The sequence below is a fragment of the Camellia sinensis genome, chromosome 7, assembly GCF_055761805.1.
Source record: "Camellia sinensis isolate YWXY chromosome 7, ASM5576180v1, whole genome shotgun sequence".
In the NCBI taxonomy this organism is placed as follows: domain Eukaryota; kingdom Viridiplantae; phylum Streptophyta; class Magnoliopsida; order Ericales; family Theaceae; genus Camellia; species Camellia sinensis.
Window position 1 is genome coordinate 128,616,850 of NC_138967.1, and position 19,763 is coordinate 128,636,612.

Consider the following 19,763-nt stretch of genomic DNA (forward strand, 5'->3'; position numbering starts at 1 on the left):
TGTACTGGATGGGTTGAAGAAACGGTTGGAAAAGGCTAAGGGCAAGTGGGCTGAAGAATTACCGAGCGTTCTTTGGGCTTACCGAACAACCCCGCGACGTTCTACCGGGGAGACTCCATTTGCTTTGGCTTATGGCATGGAAGCGGTCATACCCTTGGAAGTTGAATTGCCCACCCTCAGAACTGAGAGTTTTGAGCCCGAGCTAAATGCCGAGGCTATTGCCTTGGAGTTGGACCTAGCGGAAGAGCGCCAGGAGAAAGCCCTCATCCATGTGGCCGCCTACCAACAAGAGCTCTCCAAGAAGTATAACAAGACAGTGCATCCCAGACCGTTCAAAGTTGGGGATTGGGTTTTGAGGAAGATTATGGGCAACACCCTGGTGCCAGGCGAAGGCAAACTAGGGGCAAATTGGGAAGGACCCTACAAGATCACTGGTCTGGCTGGCAAGGGGGCTTACCACTTGGAGGATCTAGAGGGAAGAGCCATACCCCGGCCATGGAATGCGGCCAACTTGAAATTGTATTATTTTTAAGCTTTTTACTTTCCCCTTTTTGTAAAGCAATTTTTTGGCTTGCAAAGCAGAATGTAATTCTTTTTTGTCAATCTATAGAAGTAATTTCGCCCAGCACTAGCACTTTTGTTCTTTTAATGCTTAAAACCGAGATGATTTGCTCCGGTTGGAAGAGTTGGTGTTTTGTCCAACTTAGGATTCCCAACCGAGATGATTTGCTCCGGTTGGAAGAGTTGGTGTTTTGTCCAACTTAGGATTCCCAACCGAGATGATCTGCTCCGGTTGGAGGAGTTGGTGTTTTGTCCAACTTAGGATTCCCAACCGAGATGATTTGCTCCGGTTGGAAGAGTTGGTGTTTTGTCCAACACTTTGGAGTCCCAACCGAGATGATGTACTCCGGTTGGAAGAGTTGGTGATTTGTCCAACTTAAAATTCCCAACCGAGATGGTGTATTCCGGTTGGAAGAGTTGGTGTTTTGTCCAACTTAGGATTCCCAACCGTGATGATGTACTCCGGTTGGAAGAGTTGGTGTCTTGCCCAACTTTGGAGTCCCAACCGAGATGATGTACTCCGGTTGGAAGAGTTGGTATCTTGCCCAACTTTGCTACAACCGAGATGGGTATTTCGGTGCGTGAATTTGTTTTGTTATGCTCAAGTTCTTCGACCGTGTTATGGACTCCGGTCGACAAAGTGTTGAAATGATAAGTTATACCGAGATGGTTTGCTGAAGACGGAACTGATTACTACCGGGCAAACACTTGACGAAAATTCAAAATTTTTCATTGATAAAGAAATTCATTACAAAAGGTGGGGACAAAGCCCGGTTACATCAAGTGTATTGAAAGCAAAAATACAAAGAAAAGAAACCTAAACTAAGGGGGAAAGATTGGTGAACTCATCCTCGGCAGCATCAACATCAAGGTCAACAGCTTGGCTTGCTTCTTGGGCACCGGGCTCATCGTTGCCGGGCTGTCCAGGCACCTCGGCCTCTTCTTCCTCAGAATCTGTGTCATCCTCTCCATCTTCAAGTCCTTCCTCGGCCTCCGCTTGAAGCGCAGTAAATACATCATTTGCATATGGCACGAGGTAGACCGGTAGTGAAGCTTTGGGAGGATTGGCAAAAACGTCGGTGTCAGAGCCCTGGCCGAGGTGTCCACAGGCAGACTTCCAACCGGCCTTGAAGTAGATGTCTTGTGTTGCAAACACCTGCTTCTTATAGCTCTCCTCGGCCTCGTTGAACCCGGCCTTGTTGGCAGCCCGGCAAGCCTTCTTCTTCGCCTTCTTCAAAGCGTCAACCTCGGCCTGAAGCTCACTTTGTTTTTTCTCGGCTGCGCCCAGCTGACCGAGCAGTCTATTATTGTCATGGTTGGCCATTTCGAGAGAAGCTTTAGCCCGGCCGAGCTCGGCTTGGAGGCTTTCAACATGGCTGGCAGTGTCGTTGGCTTTCTGCCTAAGCCGGTGGATGCGCTCTAGGACCAAATGTTGTTTTTGAATGGCCTGCACAAAGAAGCATAGTACATCAGAAAGGGGACCGAGCAAGAAGAACCGAGCAAACACTCGTGAAATGTTAAAAAGAACGCCGACTTACCCTGACCATCGACTTCACAGAAGATTTTACCAACCGGGTGTCAGGGACGTGGTCACTGCCTACCACGTCGCCCGGTAGGAGAAATGCTTTGGAGAGATCGAAGGCAAGCAAATGTTCTTTGTCTGCCTTGATCGATGCAGTCGCCGGGATGTCCTGTCCCCGGTGCTTCAGCTGAGGACGCCAAGCGGGCACGGGAGCAGGAGTTTCAGCAGGATGCTCGGTTGTCAGCTCGGTGACGAGCTCGGCGGAGGGATCTGCCCTTGGTCTTTTTCCAGCCCGGTGCGCTTCTCTGGCAGATTGCACAGCAGCTGGAGCTGGAGAAGCAAGGGCTACAACGGCTGCACTCGATTGACCGGCAGCCGGGGAACGGGTGGTGACGCTCGGAATCTCGGCTGAGGTCGCGGTTAGGAGGTTTTTGATCCGAGATCTTTTGGCCATTTCTTGCTCGTCGGTTAACCGGATTAATGGGACGTCTGGTAGGGTTGGATCTGGAGGTGGCGAAGGAGCTCTGAGGAAGTCAGTTACTCTACTCCGGCGCGGTGCAGAATATCTGTAGGTGGGTGTGTAGCCGAGCAATTCGTTGCAGTCTCGGTGACGGTACCTAAGCACGGCCCGAATTGCCTCGACGTTGGGGAATTGGTAGTTGGCTTGCAAGGCTTGGATAGCTGCAAAAGAAACAGGGAAACCGGTTAATAAAACTAAAAGAATAAAGTTAACCGTGCAAATTTGAGTGGCTTACATGAAGAACCGAAGTCCTTGCTTATGAACCAGCCCGGCACCTCGGCTGTTTCGTAGTTGCCGGACACCCAGAAGAAATCATCATCGTGCATATCTTTGTCCGGGGTGCCGGTTACGATTTTTTCCTTGCCCGGTCTTATTTTTAAGTAGTAAGCTAGGCCGTCACCGGTGTGGCCCATTGTGTATTGCCTCAATATCTCGGCTAGGCCTAAGTTGGTGCCTAGCCGTTGGTTCAATTCATGTACGCCGTTGATTATTCTATAAGTGTTGGTGGACACTTGGGTTGGCGCTAGCCCGGTACGGCGTAAGAACTCGGTAATCAGTGGGTTGAGAGGGAAACGAAGGCCCCCTTCGACAATGGACAGCACGGTGAAGGGGCATTCCTCCCTACCCCAAGGCGTGGTCTCTTCTTCGGCCAGCTCGAGATGGACATCGGCCGGGACGCCATAGTCCTCTCTGAAAGCGGCTAGCGCGGCCGGAGTATCCACAAGGAAGCGGAACTTCCCCATTTGTGGCCGACTTACTATAGCCCGGTTGATGGGTTGGGCACGGTGATAAATTGCTGCATCTCGGTCCTGAGAGGTTCAGGAATGACAGGGGTCCCCTTGGACTCTGCAGGAAAAGGATGGCAAGTGTAAGTGTGTGGTTTCGTAAAGGGAGCTAGACTTCAGCTCGGTCGGTAAGGGGGCCAAACTACCTCGGTTGTCTGATTAAGGAGCTCGGTCGCCCAAGCAGACCTGATGTTAGCCCGGTTGAGCGACCAAGTCCTTTGATTATCTCGGTTTTTGCCCCGGTTGGAACAAACACGTTGTTTGCCCGGTTTGGCTGGCTTCTTGGATCAAAAAAAGGTCCAGAGCCCGGTTCACCCCAGTTCTTCGACGTTCTTCAGGAAGACGAAGAACACCAAGAACAGTGGGAGGTTTAGAATGTTTTCTATGGTCTAAGCCCTAAAAGCTATGTTTTTGGGTCCTAATGTGTGCAAAATAAGAGTAAATAGCAACATAAGAGAGATTGGGCATCTTACCTGTGAAGGGCTGAAGGTGTTCTTCCCAAACACGAAGAATGGCAGGATGGCAGTCGAGCTTGGGTCTGAGAATCGACAGAGATGGATGCAGCAGTAGAGGAAAAATGGAACTGGGGGGGCAAGTTTGTATAGGCGTTAGAGACCGCCCAAATTCAAATTCTGGCAAAAACGGCGGGTTGGCTGCCCGATGACCAATGGCAGACCGCCACGTGTCACCATTTATGGCTTTGGCAGGACTGAAGCGACGGGTTGAAAAGACGAAGAGCCAACCGAGCTACTTTCAACGAGAAAAGGTCAGCCGAGGAATATAACCGGTCAAATCTGCGGACAATTGCGTCAACTAGCTCGGTCGAAGCTTGGCATCTTGACGACCGGATAAACGTTATCTCGGACGAGGTGAATAATCCCAGTCACGCTTCCGCGGACGGAATTAAGGGGCAATTGAGAGGGTGATTTATGCTCCGGCGTTGGGCCGAGGTATAAACCGAACAGGTTGGGGGCCCAGCAGAGCATTGGGCCGAGATGATCGACTGTTCACCCGGAGATGGGCTACCAGAACTTGGGCCGGGCAGAGTTTGGACTATGTGCTGCCCCGAACCGTGCAGAAGGTGCTCGGCCAGGAAGTGACCAGTCAGACCAGGATGCTCGGTCCGAGGATTGTCGAGATCAGACAGACCGAGAGGCCGGCGCTCGGAAAGGCGCGGTCAGCCGAGGTAGTTGACTGACCGGCGAGAAGACCGACCAAAGGAGGATCCCGGGCTAAGCTTTGCCGAGATGCCGCCTAGCCCGGTCCTTCATTCGGTTATCCGGTCGGGCGCTTAAGGTATGAAGCATGGTATGACCGAGGTAGGGCAGCTCGGCTGCCGAGCTCCAGCTATGCTGGCAGGCAGTTGAGAGCAGGTGATGAACGGCGTGGTTTAAGCTGACAGATGGGATAGCAGAGCCACGTGTCAGGAGATGACAGGGAGTGGATATGGGGCACAGAAGGTATATAAGCCTGTCTGCGCCCCCCATACGCGACAGACGAACACTCTGTAAGAAGATCCTTACACTCAAACGCTCTCTCCCTTCTCTCTACTCCTCATAAGGTGTGTGCTAACTTGATCGTCGGAGGGTTTTTCCGGCCACACACCGCCGGGTAGCTCACCGTTATTTGCTCGCAGGTGATCGGACAGAAACGGAGCTCGGAAGAAAGGAATACGGGCTTGCCTGAATATTTGCTCCCCGTACACCAACCTACAATCTTTAATTGTTAATTCAATTAAATTATTGAAGAACCCTGATGGATTTAGTCCATGACGTTCCATCAAACACCCCTCTCCACCTCTGTCATGCAGCACCACTTGTAAACCTTCAATTTTTTCCAAATGTAGCTCTTTGGCTCGCATCAACAAAACGATAAACTTGTCCATTAAGGAAACACCCGCAAGTTTACAAGACTTTGAATAAGTTTCAGAAAAATCATAATCATTACCCATTGATATTTTAAATCTGATCAAGTTTTCAAAGCAGAAGTCCTTGGGCAATAGCATGACATTTGGTATGTGAATCTGTAAAGTGGTTAATTGCGTCAATTTCCCCAACTCATCAAGATTCACTATGCTTCTTTCCTCCCTCTGCCCAGCCGCATACTCATCTAAAATGTATAATTCTTCCAAGCGAGACAAATTGGATATGACACCTTCTGGAATCTCTGTGAGCTTTTTACAATTTCCCAGATCTAACAACCGAAGACGAGTCAATTGTCCTATCTCTGATGGCAAAACCTCGATATTAGAACCTCGAAGGCTAAGTATTTCAAGGTTATTATTTAGATCCTTGAGTATAGCTATGTCTCCCAACTCACAATAATCTAACCATAACATCCGAAGGTTAACCAAATTTGCAAGAGATAATGGAGGCAACATACAGATTCTATTCAATTCTAAAATTGTAAGTTTCTCCATTCCACTGAAAAACCTATCTGGAACATTAAGCAAAGGATAGATATTCCATTTCAATTTCATGGTCAAGGTGTGGAGTTGTGGACATACTAAATCATCCGGAAGCTCAAGAGTGTTGTCGAACCTTAATGACATTGCTGAGGAAGATTCGCATGTATCTTTCTCGGGCCACTTTTTGTCACCATGTTTTACTAGAATTTCCTTGCCATCATCTTTCGCAATTGAAAGAGCAACATCTCGAATGACATCATGCATTTTGACAAAGTTTTCATCTTCACCTTCTAATAACAAACAAGCATCTTTGAGGATATCGACCACTGTAAGTACTCGACGGCTTGCTCTTATTAGTGTATTTGTGTTTTGTCCAAGCAAACTTCTCGCTATGCAGTGTCTCGCCAACACTTCAATTGAAATATTATCATCTTCAGGAAAGAAACAGCATAGCAAGAAGCATGATTTTGCATCACTAGATTCTAAACGATCATAACTTAACTTTAAGGAAGCATACACCTTTGCGTCAATTCCCGCAATATTCTTTAGCATGGAATCTTTGAATTGATCAAGTACATCTTCCCAGACATATTTTTTCTTATCTTTCAATGCGGCTCCAACTGCAAGTATAGCGACCGGCAAGCCTCCACACTCTTTATAGACTGCATCAGCTATATCATGGAGTTCAGGAGAATCAACAGAATTTCCCACCTTCGTCTTGAATAGGGCCCATGCTTCTTTCTCTAATAATACTTGCACTGAAACATACTTATCAACATGCATCTTTTCCAACACACCTAGGATTCGAGACGTTATCACAACTTTGCAACAATTGTTTCCATCAGTGATAGGAATCCCTATTGTCTTCAAGTTCAATTCTTGCCAAATATCATCCAATATAATGAGATTTTTCTTCCCATTGTTCAATCTATTCCACAATTGGTTTGCTGTTCCCACTTCATTTTTCCCTTTTAGTTCCAGATTCAAGCGAGCAGCGAGTTGCCCTTGAATATTGCTCACATTTGCGTCCTGAGAGACAACTGCCACCACAACTTCATCAAAAAGTCCATTTTTCACTTGTTTTCCAATCTCTTCGACCATTGTCGTCTTACCAACGCCTCCTGTTCCATATACTCCAATCATTTTAACGCTGGAATCTTGTAATGCCCCCATGATGTTATTGAAAACCAATTCTCGCGACTCAAAATTCACATAGTTTGTACTTGACGATGTGAATTGAAGTTCTTGAGCAAATGGCTTAGGATGTGCAACTGTGCTAAAATTGCCACTCTGAGTGAACTTTTTTACTTCTTCGATCTTGTTTTCGGCTTCCTTGCTCATTCTGTAACGCGAGATGTAGTCCGGACATAAGAATACAAAGCACTGCATGTTTTCGTTAACAGTATTTTCATCCTTAAATTCCGGAACTCTTTTTCCCACCTCCGCTAGCCAATTTGAAACAGGTTCATCAAGTTCTTCACCACGAGTAATGGCTTCTTTAACTTTTTCTTTGATTTGTTTTATCAGCTCTTCAAGGTTTTTAATTTCAACTTCCAGATTCTCCTGCTTCTTCTTGTACTGAAAAACAAAACCAACGTGGAGCATCACTGGCTCAACTAATCTCCCCGCAATTGCCCCTGCAATTGCCCCTGCAATTGAAAATACACCTTGCAGGGCACTCATTTTCAATCCACTTTTTCTCTTCTCTTTTTTTTTTTTTTTTTTTTTTTGAAACAAATATTGAAGAAGAAACTAGTTTGAGATTCGAATTTCAGAGGATAAAGTTCTCTCAATCTGTATCTGCGGGTAAAACAAAAAGAGAGATATTAAAGAAGAGAAATAAAAAGCGAAGATAAAATTCTCTCTTTTGCTGATTAGGCAAATAAAAAACGAAAAAAAAAAAATTAACATTAACTAAGTGGAAAGAGTTAATTACCTAAAGTCTTATTTACAAATATTATGTTAACTCAAGTCTGATCCAAGATTTTTTAAACCAATAAATTCTATTTAGTAAAATTGAGAATATTTTCAGTTTTTTCCAATTTATAAAACTAACAACATTATCAATTTTATATAGTAATGTTTCACATAATTGTTTCACTAATTGATGGGGGGAAAAAAACTGAACATGGAATTAAATGTTTTTGTCCTTCTACTTATTGATTTTATTCAACTATCTAAAAAAGCCGAGAACATTATCAGTTTTTTCATTTTTAATTTTTTTTTTTTTTTTTTGTACATCAATGTTCCATCATCATGCTTCTTTATGGATACAAAATTTTTAGTTTTATCCAAAAAAATAATTTAATTTTTCAATTTTTTCAAAAAAAAAAACATTTAGTTTTTTCTTTTTAATTTATATTTTACCTTTTTTATTCACTTTTTAAATTCCTCCCTAAATTTATGAATCAAACAGTGTTTATCGTACCTTGAGGCTCTCTACCAAAAACTTCTTTTCTTTTTTTTTTTTAAATTCTGAAAATATGATAAACACCAGAGAAACACTTGAGGAGAGATGGGAAATTACAGATACTACATAAAGCATTTACAAACATTTGTACGTTAATAATCATAACAAAATAGAATCCATTTAAGTGTAGGAAAAATCAATGAAAAGCCTCTTTTCAAGAATTTGTTTAGCCATAAATATTATGGAAATAAAATGTGATCCAATAAATTCTACATATGTATGAAATTGTATATTAGAAATCCTTTTATGTAAATTAGATGTTTTTTTATGACAATTTTATCCTTGTTTTGGTCAACATGCTTATATTTATATATATTTTTTGATCGGTGAAAGTCAATTGTTAATTGTTAGATTAATACCTGTGAAAGTTAGCATCTGCATTCTTTACAAAGTCAAGTGCTTGTCTCTTTAATTCAACTCCCTTAAGGAGATTTAAACCTATAACCTCTTCTAGGGACTAAACCCTTAGAAAACTTATAGTAGCCAACTGGGTTAGGCCTAATTGATTAACATGCTTATATGAAAGACTTCTTTTTTTGTTTTTTCTTTTTCTAATGTTTCAAAACTTGAAAATTTTACAACTTTTAAAATGTACATATGTTTTTTTATATAATTTAGATTTTTTATAAGGCAATTTATTTTATCCCCTTGTGATTTAAGGCTAAAGCACTTTACCCTTATAATTCAAAAATAGTAAGAAAGATCTCATCATATGATTTTGATCTAAAGTGTAAAGATGTAAAATTACTATAATACCCTTTAATATACATAGTTTATAATGTTTAAACATTAATTCAATTAAAACACAATTAATTATATATTCTTAATCATTTATTGTAATTCTTAACTTTTTATTCTAATTTTAATTTAATTATATTTTAAATCACAATTAATCTTAAATATTTAATTAGTTATTGTAATTGCTAAATTTTAAATCTAACTTTAATTTAATCATATTTTAGATCAATTTCTAATTATTATGTATTTTATATTCTTACTTAAAATATTTAGTTATATTTTATATTTTAAATTAATTGTTAATTATATTTTATTTTATTTTATTTTAATTAACATATTAATCTTTTTGTTGTATTAATTTCATGTTATTTTTTCAAAAAACTAAACCCATTTTAAAATATTGTGTGTAATACACCTTCCGTCAATTTGAATGAAAAAATTAACGACACTTTAATCCTCCAAAATCACTTGGAAATTTTCTAACTATATTTAAATCATAAGATGTAAAATGAATTTAATCCCTTTTTTATAACTACTCAGTGATATCATTCTCAATTAAATACAAAATTATGTAAAATGAAAAAAAAAATACAGTTTTTTAGAATTTGAAATTGTGAAAAAAAATTCACTTATAAAATTTCATACTTTTGAGAAATATTTTGTCATGAGACTCATCTTCCTTGCATTATAATAGTGTGAATTTTGTAATAAGTGTGAAAGTTGTAAATCTGAACATTTATACTTTTAATTATTAAGATATTTTTTAGAAAGTATGAAAGTTAGTATGAATGCATTAAAAAATATTCACACTTTTTAAAATTTTATATTTTTCCAATTTATTGCATGTGTGAATATTTGTATTTTTAAAAAATTCCTAGATAAATTATAATTTGCACCCCTGCAGTTTGCACCAAATTCACTTTGGCCCTTATATATGAAATTATGACAATCAAGCCATTATACTTCTAGTCAAATCTTTTGGTCCCTACACATGAAATCATGGCAATCAACCCTTACATTTCTGGTCAAGTATCAATACTCTACCATATAAATCTTTAATAGAGGTTAGTGATGCGACAAACATATGACTACAAAATAAGAGCAAATGAGAAAAATCTTGCACATTTCCCGCTTATACACATCCCAAAATTTACATCATATTTTGTCTATATTCGATTAAAACAAAAGACAAATTTTAAAGAGACAAATTAAGATTTTTTTGTAGAAATAGAAATCACAAAATTATGTTTTTCACATAACGATAGAATAATCCTCTTCCCTTTTTTTGATTTTTCTGCTATCTTTATTTATTTGAAAAGAGTTTTGTTTTCTTTACTTTTTGTCCTAATCTGCTTACATGTTTATCACGTGAGACAAAGTATGTATTGGTGGAAAATAAGGATAATAGTATGTATTGGTGGAAAATAAGGATAATTTTCTTCTCTTATTCTCATTTTGTAGTCACATATTTATCATAAGACTAAATTCATATTAAAGACTTAAACAATATAGTAACAGAATGGGACATTGACACTTGACCAAGTGCAGGGAGTTGATTGACACGATTTCATGTGTAGGGACCAAAGTAGAATTTGACCAAAAGTACAGGGGTTAACTGTCACGATTTCATATGTAGGGATCAAAGTGAAATTTAGTGCAAAATATAGGGATGCAAAGTGTAATTTACTCATGGTTTTTTGTGATTTTCACTATTAATCCTAACAAAATAAGACAAACTTTTAATTGGTGAATTGAAAATAGAATAATTTGAAATTATTTATCCAAAAATATAAAAAGAACAATTTGAAATTAAAATTGGTTTGTTCACCCTCTTGGCCGAAAATCTATTGATGCCAATATTTCATAATTATGTATTCTATGGTCATTACCAAATTAACATTATATTTTCGTTTTCGTGATTTGAGATTGGAACATTTTAGCTCTCCTATTGTTTAAACATAGTTAGAAAGGCCCCATCTAATTTTGGGCCAAGATATAACCGTTAATTTCATTAATTATAAATATGAAATGATTGTAATAATCTTAAATCTTATGTCTTATATAGATATATATTTTCTTTTTTTCCTGTGTCATGCACATAATTTATAATTTCTAAAATCAATTCAATTAAATCATACTCAATCATAAATTGTTAATTATTTATAATAATTCCTAATTTTTTACTCTAGTTTTAATTTAATTATATTTTAAATCAAAATTAATCGTAAAATCCTTAATTATTTATTATAACTCCTATTTTTATCTAATTTTAATTTAATTATAGTTTAGATCACAGTTAATCATACATCCTTAATTATTTGTTGTAATTCCTAACATCTTAATCTAATTTTAATTTAATTATATTTTAGATCAATCCTTAATAATTATTTATTTTATATGTTAATTTAATTATATTTTAAATCACTTTTTCATTATATTTTAGGTCAATCCATAATTATATATTTATTTTATTTTAATTACATCTTAATTTAATTTTAGGTTTGGAGAAGATCGAGATAAAATTGTCTCTTTATTGTGTTAATTTCAATTTATTTTTTTAGAATCAAGTCATTTTAAAAAATAGTGTGCGTGATACACCTTCCGTTAGTAACGGAAAAATTCACAATTCTATTTTAATCCAAAATCACATAGAACCTTTCTGACTATATAAATGAATTTTGTCTTTAATCCAATTAGTTGATCAAACATAGTTTAGAACTTCTGCATTTAAGTTTGAGAACAAGAATTGAAGATTACAAGTTACCTTTATTTAAAGAAATTGTAGAATACATTCACCAAATCATGAATTGAGATAAGCTTGCAAGAGATCTGTTTGTCCACAACAACAAAAATTAATGAGATGATACATTTTTATGAGATAAGCTTGCAATCTATCTCGAGCCAAAAACATATGGGGAAGCATTTCATAAAATCTATTTCCACATACTACCTAGACATCACCTAAAAATACATATATGGTTCGATATCATTAGAATTGAGCAAACCCAAAATGATCACGAATCTATTACACAAAGCTAGAAAAATGAGCTTCAAATAATGCAGAAATAGAATCTCACTACATGAATATTGTTGCAGTAGAAGCCAACAAAATTAAGAGTTATTATGTTAACAATCACAATAAGAGAGTTTTTGTTATTTCTTTAGCGTATGAGTATTTTCTAGGAAAAATCGGTCTAGGGTCCCTCTCCCACTTTTCGTAATGGAAGAGGTCCACAAAATTATTTTTTGATGTCTAAGGTCCTAAACATATATCAGACAAATTTCAATCAAATCCATTGACACCCCTCTCTCTCTCTCCCTGTTGGACGATTTTTTCTCGATTATTTTCAACAACTCGAAGATCGATCGACTGTGAAATTCTCTATCGAAGTTTTTGATTATCGCTTTGCCAATGCATAACTGAGAGAGAGGGAGAGAGTAATGGAAAACGGTACATCAGAGAATGGTGTGTGCTCGTCGGAATCGATCAATGGAGCACAAGATGTTTGGAGTTGTAACCAATCTCTTGCTTCTTCCACTGATCATCTTGTCGTCATGGTTCATGGAATTCTCGGAAGGTCTTTGGTTTTTCATTCTGAATTCTTTTGATTTAATTCTAGATCTGATAATTGTTTATGTACTATTATTATTATTCTTTATGTTTACTTGTTTTGTAATCAGCAATTAATTTCTTAAACTTGGTGATTCAGAGTTCAGATTGTAAATTCTGGATATTGAAGCCTTTTTCTTTGAATTCCTCGGATGTAGGTTAAAAAATATAAAATTTGTTCTTCTCAGTACATTTGCTCCTTTACTAATACTTAATTTAGAGGGCAATTTTCCATTTTCAGTGATTAGTAGATGAGATTCATAAGAATTCAGCTTTATTTTTTTTGTTAATTTTTTTTTTTTTACCCTCATCTCTTGATATTGCAGATAGTGTGCAATTGGGTGTTTTTAAGAGATTGTGTTGATATTTTTCTTTTATCTCCCATGCTGAAGTGAGTAGATTTCTTCATAATTTTGTGTATTTTGTAGAATCAATTGTTAATGTCTCCCCAGTTAAACATATTCTTTTGCTTTCGAATGTCTACTACTTGCTGTTTCAGTTATTTGCAGTGTATGTTACTGAAAATTGTTTGATGGTAATGAAAATGATTGCATTCTTTTTCAAGTTTGATAGGCGTTCTTTTAGTATTTCCTTGACTATCTCTGCAAAAATTAGGACACTAACAAATAAGAATAAGAAATTATCAAGACAAACCAGATAATTTCTCTGGATCAACCCAATTGAATTTCTCTGGGTTGAAGTGTCCAGAGAAATTTCAAAGACCAAAAACATAATTTCTCTGGGTTGTTGTTGTTGTTTTTTTTTTTTTTTTTTTTTTGGTGATGAAATCCAGAGAAATTCTCTGGTGATGGGATTTTCTCTGTGAATATATGTCCAAGTCACCGCAAAATCGATTGGTTCTATAGTGGATAGAATTTTGAAATTTTTTCTGAAATTTTTTATGTGATTTGTTCAGAGAAATTTGAAATTTTCTTTGTGATGTCCAGAGAAATTTTATGGATAGAATTTTCTCTGGAAATTTGATTTAGAATCTGATAAAAAGCTTCATAGTTTTAATATAGGGAAGCATTCCTACTTAAAGACTTGTGCCACAGTTGGGGCATTTGGGTCTCCGGAGTCGAGTGGCAGTGGAGATGGTAACAACAGTAGCAACAATGATGGAGGATCAAACCCAGATTTTTTCAAAATTTCTCTGGTTCTGGTAAGTTGCCATTGTTATCCCATTCTAATGTTGCTTACATATTACAATGTGAAATTTTTCCAGTTGAATTCAGTTGAACAATGTTGCTTACCTAATGAATCACAATGATTTGGATGTGAATGAGAAGAAAAGTAGAGAAACTCATCCAGAGAAATTTGGTCCAGAGAAATTTCTTTGGGCCAGAATTTCTCTGACCAATTTTCTCTGCACTGAAATTTCTCTGGACCAATTTTCTCTGGTTCCAGTTGAATTCAGTTGAACAATGTTGCTTACCTAATGAATCACAATGATTTGGATGTGAATGAGAAGAAAAGTAGAGAAACTCATCCCGAAGAAATTGGTCCAGAGAAATTTCTCGGGGCCAGAATTTCTCTGACCAATTTTCTCTGCACTGAAATTTCTCTGGACCAATTTTCTCTGGACTGAAATTTCTCTGGACTGAAATTTCTCTGGATCAAGGTTGAGGGACCTTAGACATTATGAAAATATTGTTGAGGGACCTTAGACATTATAAAAATATTTGATGTCCTTTATGCTATAAAATCATAATACCAGGGACCTTAACAAAAAACCCCTATTTTCTATTATTATTATAGATTTTATTTTGCTAATCAAAAAATTGAGTTATTTGATCTTTGATGTGAAAAAAGACAAGCCATAATTCTATAACTTTTGCTTAGCGTTACATAGATTCTCAACCCCCTATTGTACTCACGTCCATATATAAGATGCAAGGAAGAAGTCAAAAATATTATAGATAAGGCTATAAGTGTAGCAAAACGAGATTATAAAATGGTGTATCAAACAAAATAAATTAAATTTTTATAAAAGAGAAATGTACTTACATTAGTTATTAAACAATCACAAGAAAAACGAATAAATGCAGGAAACATTGGTCAACAGTCCCGCGCATTGATTGTTTTGTGGCAGAGACCCAAATTTTGGTTTTTCTTAGTTAGAAGGTGACATGCACAACACTTTCTGGTTGGCAAGTCTAAACATTTTATGGCAAAGAAATTTTTTGACATATTTGCATTTTTATGTGTAGTGTTAAAAAAAATTTAAAATGTTATAACTTTAACTACATATATCAATTTTTAATAAAATTAATATTTTTGTGTTCATCTTTTCAAGATCTTTAAATAAAGATCACTATTAAAAATGAAAAAAAAAAATCAACATATAGACCTATAGAAAAATAACGAATAGATCTATTTCGAAGCATGTCAAGGCCAAGGAAATTCATGACAATGTAACTATGTATAGTATCATAAAAACTATACATCAATACAATAGAATTGCAATTTTCCTCACCATGGACCAAATGACATGATTTTTTGGTCTAATGTAAGATGGTTTATGCAAAAAAAGTATAAATTGAGAGTCAAAAAAATATATATATATATATATATATTTGGAAAAAAATAAGTAAGCGAAACCACCTCTGTTTGTTTCAGAGGGATAGATTTCACAAAAAATACATAAAATCAAAAAACAAAAAACTCAAAAACGGACTAATGAGCACAAAATTATGGCCTATTGAAGTTTCTGCAACATATAAAAATCAAACTCCATTTCTTAATTTGTAAAGCAAACATATATATGTTTGTCTACAATTTTTTTAATTTAAAAAATATTTCAAAGTGCCCAGATAGCATAGGTAATGCATAGATAGGCATATATAATGCACAATAGCTAGTAGACAAACCTATTTGTTCACATTTTTCACTTTAAAAGTGCATAGATATATCGCATACAGACCTATTTGTTTCCATTTTTAATTTAAAAGTTCACAGATGGATGCCAGATAGACCCTGTCCCAATTTGTTCAATTTAAAACGCATACATAGAACTATTTTTTCCCGAATTTTAATTAAAGTGGAAAATATACCAGAAACGTTTAAAATGAACAAATAAATCCCAAATAGACCTATCTATCCCCCTTCTTTAATTTAAAAGTGCATAGATAGACTCTTAGAACTATTTGTTTTTTTTTTTTTTTTTTTTTTTTTTGTAGTTAAATTTAAATGTGCACAAATAAAGTGCACAAATAGACTCCAAATATATCTACCTGTCCTTATTTTTAATTTGAAAGTGCACAGATAAACTTGAGATATACCCATCTATCCTTTTATATTTTATATTTTTTTATTTCCATCTTCAACATGGAGCTTGTTTTAAAGATTTCATAAAAGCGAATCCAGAAATATAAATGTTATTCATAACTGGATAACAAAATTCAAGTTTGCAAAACACACATAAAAAGCTTCCAGAAAGTTTGTTGTTATAAGGAGATGATTAGTAGGATCATGAGAAGAACGCTTGGAGAACTAAAAATATTTTCGTCAGTGTGAAGGCATTTTCATTAGCTGCCGTTTGACACGTAAATTGAAAGTGAGTTGAGATTTCAAAAAGTACACAAAAAAAAATAAAATAGTTTAAATAAATCGATGAAATAAAATTTCACATTCAAATTATAATTATTTTATTTTTTTCTCATAAAAAACAAAAGAACAAAAAAAATTAATTTCAAAATTAACTAAAAAATTAAAAAATTAAGTTAAAAAAGTTCTTTCCAAACCAACATTTAGTGCTTGGATTGATGGACTTAAAACTATTGAAATTGGAGTTATGGCCCGCTCTTAAATTTGTATCAATCATTTCTTGATATTCATTTAACTACTTCATACAATTTTTTGGTTATAAAATTAGGATCTTATGTATAATTTATTTATTTATTTTGTTTTTATCAGCAAAAGTGAGTTATTAATTGTTAAATTAATACTTATAGAAATTAGCCTTCTCACCCTTTGTAACGCACCCAATGGCTCCTCCGAGAGACTAAGCTCTTAGAAAAATCATGATGGCCAACTAAGTTGGTTTATGAATGATTCATTTGGCTAATATTTTATGAAAAATTATACCGGTAATCTCTACCCTTATTTTTTTTGGTTTTATCTTAGTCTCTACACTTTTAATTAGCTTAATTTTGACCATAAATTTTAAATTTAGTGTTAATTTGATCCAATTGATAATACCGTTAATGTTTTTGACTTAAAAGTATCACTGAATTTGTTGAGATTAACTCACTAAGTTGAGAAAATTTATAATTTTGCTCTTAAAATCATAAAACATACCACTCGTGCGTATTTTTAATTAAAAAATGAGAACAATTGTATTCAATTGGAGTAAATTGAAGCAACCTCATAAATTCAGGATTAAAATCGAATCAATTGAAATTATAAAGACTAAATACAAAAATAAAAATATAAGGACTACTATCCCTAGGAGAATATACACAATGAAGTTTGCATTTGTTTAATGTTTTAAAATAATGACACATAAGTTAAAATACTACAATTTCCTAATATATGCATAATATAATAAAGGATTTTGCTATGTTTAGAAGTATAAAAAAAAAAACTGTATATTATGCCAAAAAAAGCATATATATTAAAGAACGTATTTGTTTTTTAAAATATTCTTAACATGTGTTTTAAATATGTGTTTCGTGTTAACAAAACTTCATAAAAATAAAAAATAAAAAGGCTTAATGTTACACCATGACCAAACTTGAACTTTGAATAAACTCTTTTGTTTAATTTCTCTTCTGTTATAATTTACAATTAACTGTATAATCATAAAGAAAATAGACAAAACAGAAAGTTCCAAAATATGTTCCATTGAAATACAATGAAATTTAAATAAGGAATGCCATCAACTTAGTTTTTTTTTTTTTTTTTTTTTTTTTCGCACGCGCATGTATCACAAGTTATTAGCTGGAGTTGGTGGAGTTAAGTGGAGGAAGGAATAACAGAGGAAATTAAGATCTTCACACCATAAAGTGGTATTATATAATCACTTGGCTAACTAGCTGTGGTGTAACATCAAATTGGTTCAAAGAGTTTAATATCTCACCATCAACTAACTTGGTTGATCAAATAAGCCACATGATTTGCAAAATGTGTCATACTTTAAAAAAAATTATATATAATTACTTTTTTTCATTTCAATTTAGTTAATGAAAGGTTATCTCCCGCATATGTTAAAAAAACAAATCCTACCTATAGAGAAAATAACAAATGGCATTTTAGCTTTGTCTATGAATGTGAGATATGTGGTTGCCCCTATACCCAATATTATATATAAAGTTCAGTAATTTGAATTTTAATATAATCACTCTTCTAAGATAAGAAGAAAACCTTGATGGATTAGGAATTCTTCTGATAGAATTTATCTGCCCTCTTCTCTCCTCTATATAAGGATGGGTGACTCCCCTTCTTTTGTTAGTATTCCATTACTCTAAGTTTTATAGTCATCCTAATGAAGTGAAAGACAGAGAAAAGAATGTGAGCCAAGAATTAAAGGTTCAACTATTAAGGGTATTTTCTCAACTTCTCTAATTCAATGGCTGACAAAGGTATACTCGTTTTGTTCTTGAGTTGTATTGAATTCAAGATCATGTTAAGTTTTAAGTTTAATTCCGCATTATTATTATGGTTACATGTATTATTAATACTTACATGTGGTATCAGAGCTTTAGTTTGTGAATCAATATACCTTAGAATAATAATATATTTATGAATATTGTTATTATATTATAATTATAATTATTCACAAAAAACATACTTTTGTTTGTAAGGTTTGAACTCTGTCGGCATGTGATGTGCACTCCACTAAGTATGCACATCATGGACTCCTTCACTCACAAGACAACATGATCTGTTAGGTCCTAACCTAAATAAAAGCACAGTCCACTCACTTTGTTTTGTGATTTGTTAGGTGCAGGCTGTTCTTATGCATGTTTTGATTTATTATCAATTTTAGTGATAATAATTTTTATAATCATCATAATATGATATTAAATTGCATGTATTGCTTGCCGTTATGATAAATCGCATAGATTAAAAGCAATTTTATAATTTGTTGAATCATTCGGTGTATTAAAGAATTATGATTTTACCTCATCTGATTATATGCACTTATTGTTGATATTTATATATTTTCATGATTTAAATTTGATATCATGATATAATTTTATGACATTGAATATTAAATACTAAAGTGGTTAATTTATATTAGGTGTAATTCTTATTAACCATTATATGAGATATTCATTATTGTTATATTGGTGCTGTTTGGGAAGAGCAATTGGAGGCTATTATAGCCTCAAATGAAAAATAAGCCAAAAAGTCCCACTATTCACCCCTTTTTATTAAATAAAAAAAAAATAGCCTCAGCTGCCGTGAGTCAAAGTGTCAAATTGTTACATCACTTGGGAAATTACAATTTTGCCCCTTTACATCAATTTAAAAAATTATAATATTAGGGACAAATTAGTCATTTTAAATTCAAACATCATTTCAACACACTTTTCAATACAACAACTCAAATAAAAATCCATCTCATCTTCCCAAACACAAAAACTAAAATAGCCTACTAAAATAGCCAAAAAGCCTCTTAAATAGCCACTTCCCAAACGAGGCCATCACATGATTTTGATATATAAATATTCATGTTCGTCCAGAGTTATTATTATTATTATATTGGTAATTGCAATCACATAAAAGGAATTTTAGAAATCATAAAATTGTGATTTCATTAAAATTGTGATTGAATTAATGATAATTAAATAACTCAAAATTAATGAATAGAGAATATTGTTGGTTAGTTCCGTATTCATAGGGTTTACTAATTTAGTAGCTGTCAAAGTAGCCTAGATTTGTAAAACTTATGAATATAGAATTACATAAAAGAATTGTTAAAAGGGTAACATTAAGGTCGATAATATTCTCAATTGCAGTTATAATTAGGAGATTAAGACTAGCCCAAAGGAGAGTCACTTTCAAATAATTATAAACTGGGTAGGATAATGTAACTTATGTAATTTGACAGATTAGAATTGAATACCCAAAGGTAACATGACTAGCTGAAAAAATTGAATAAATTATTTTAAACCTACATAAGTGATTCTTGACGAGTGGACAA

The 19,763-nt window shown here is 34.8% G+C and overlaps 1 protein-coding gene across 1 annotated transcript in view; it reads right to left on the bottom strand.

Annotated features, from left to right (window-relative positions):
• Window positions 1-3,360: 3,360 nt before the first annotated feature.
• Window positions 3,361-19,763, bottom strand: part of LOC114304249 (disease resistance protein At4g27190-like) — a 32,253-nt gene continuing 15,850 nt past the window's right edge. Inside the window, exons 4-7 of the mRNA XM_082881094.1 lie at window positions 11,768-11,832; window positions 5,071-7,595; window positions 3,862-3,926; window positions 3,361-3,449 (exon numbers count right to left, since the gene is read on the bottom strand). Of these exons, the coding sequence (XP_082737220.1) occupies window positions 3,361-3,449; window positions 3,862-3,926; window positions 5,071-7,478 (2,562 nt within the window). The 5' untranslated portion in view covers window positions 7,479-7,595; window positions 11,768-11,832. The remainder of the gene's footprint in view (window positions 3,450-3,861; window positions 3,927-5,070; window positions 7,596-11,767; window positions 11,833-19,763) is intronic.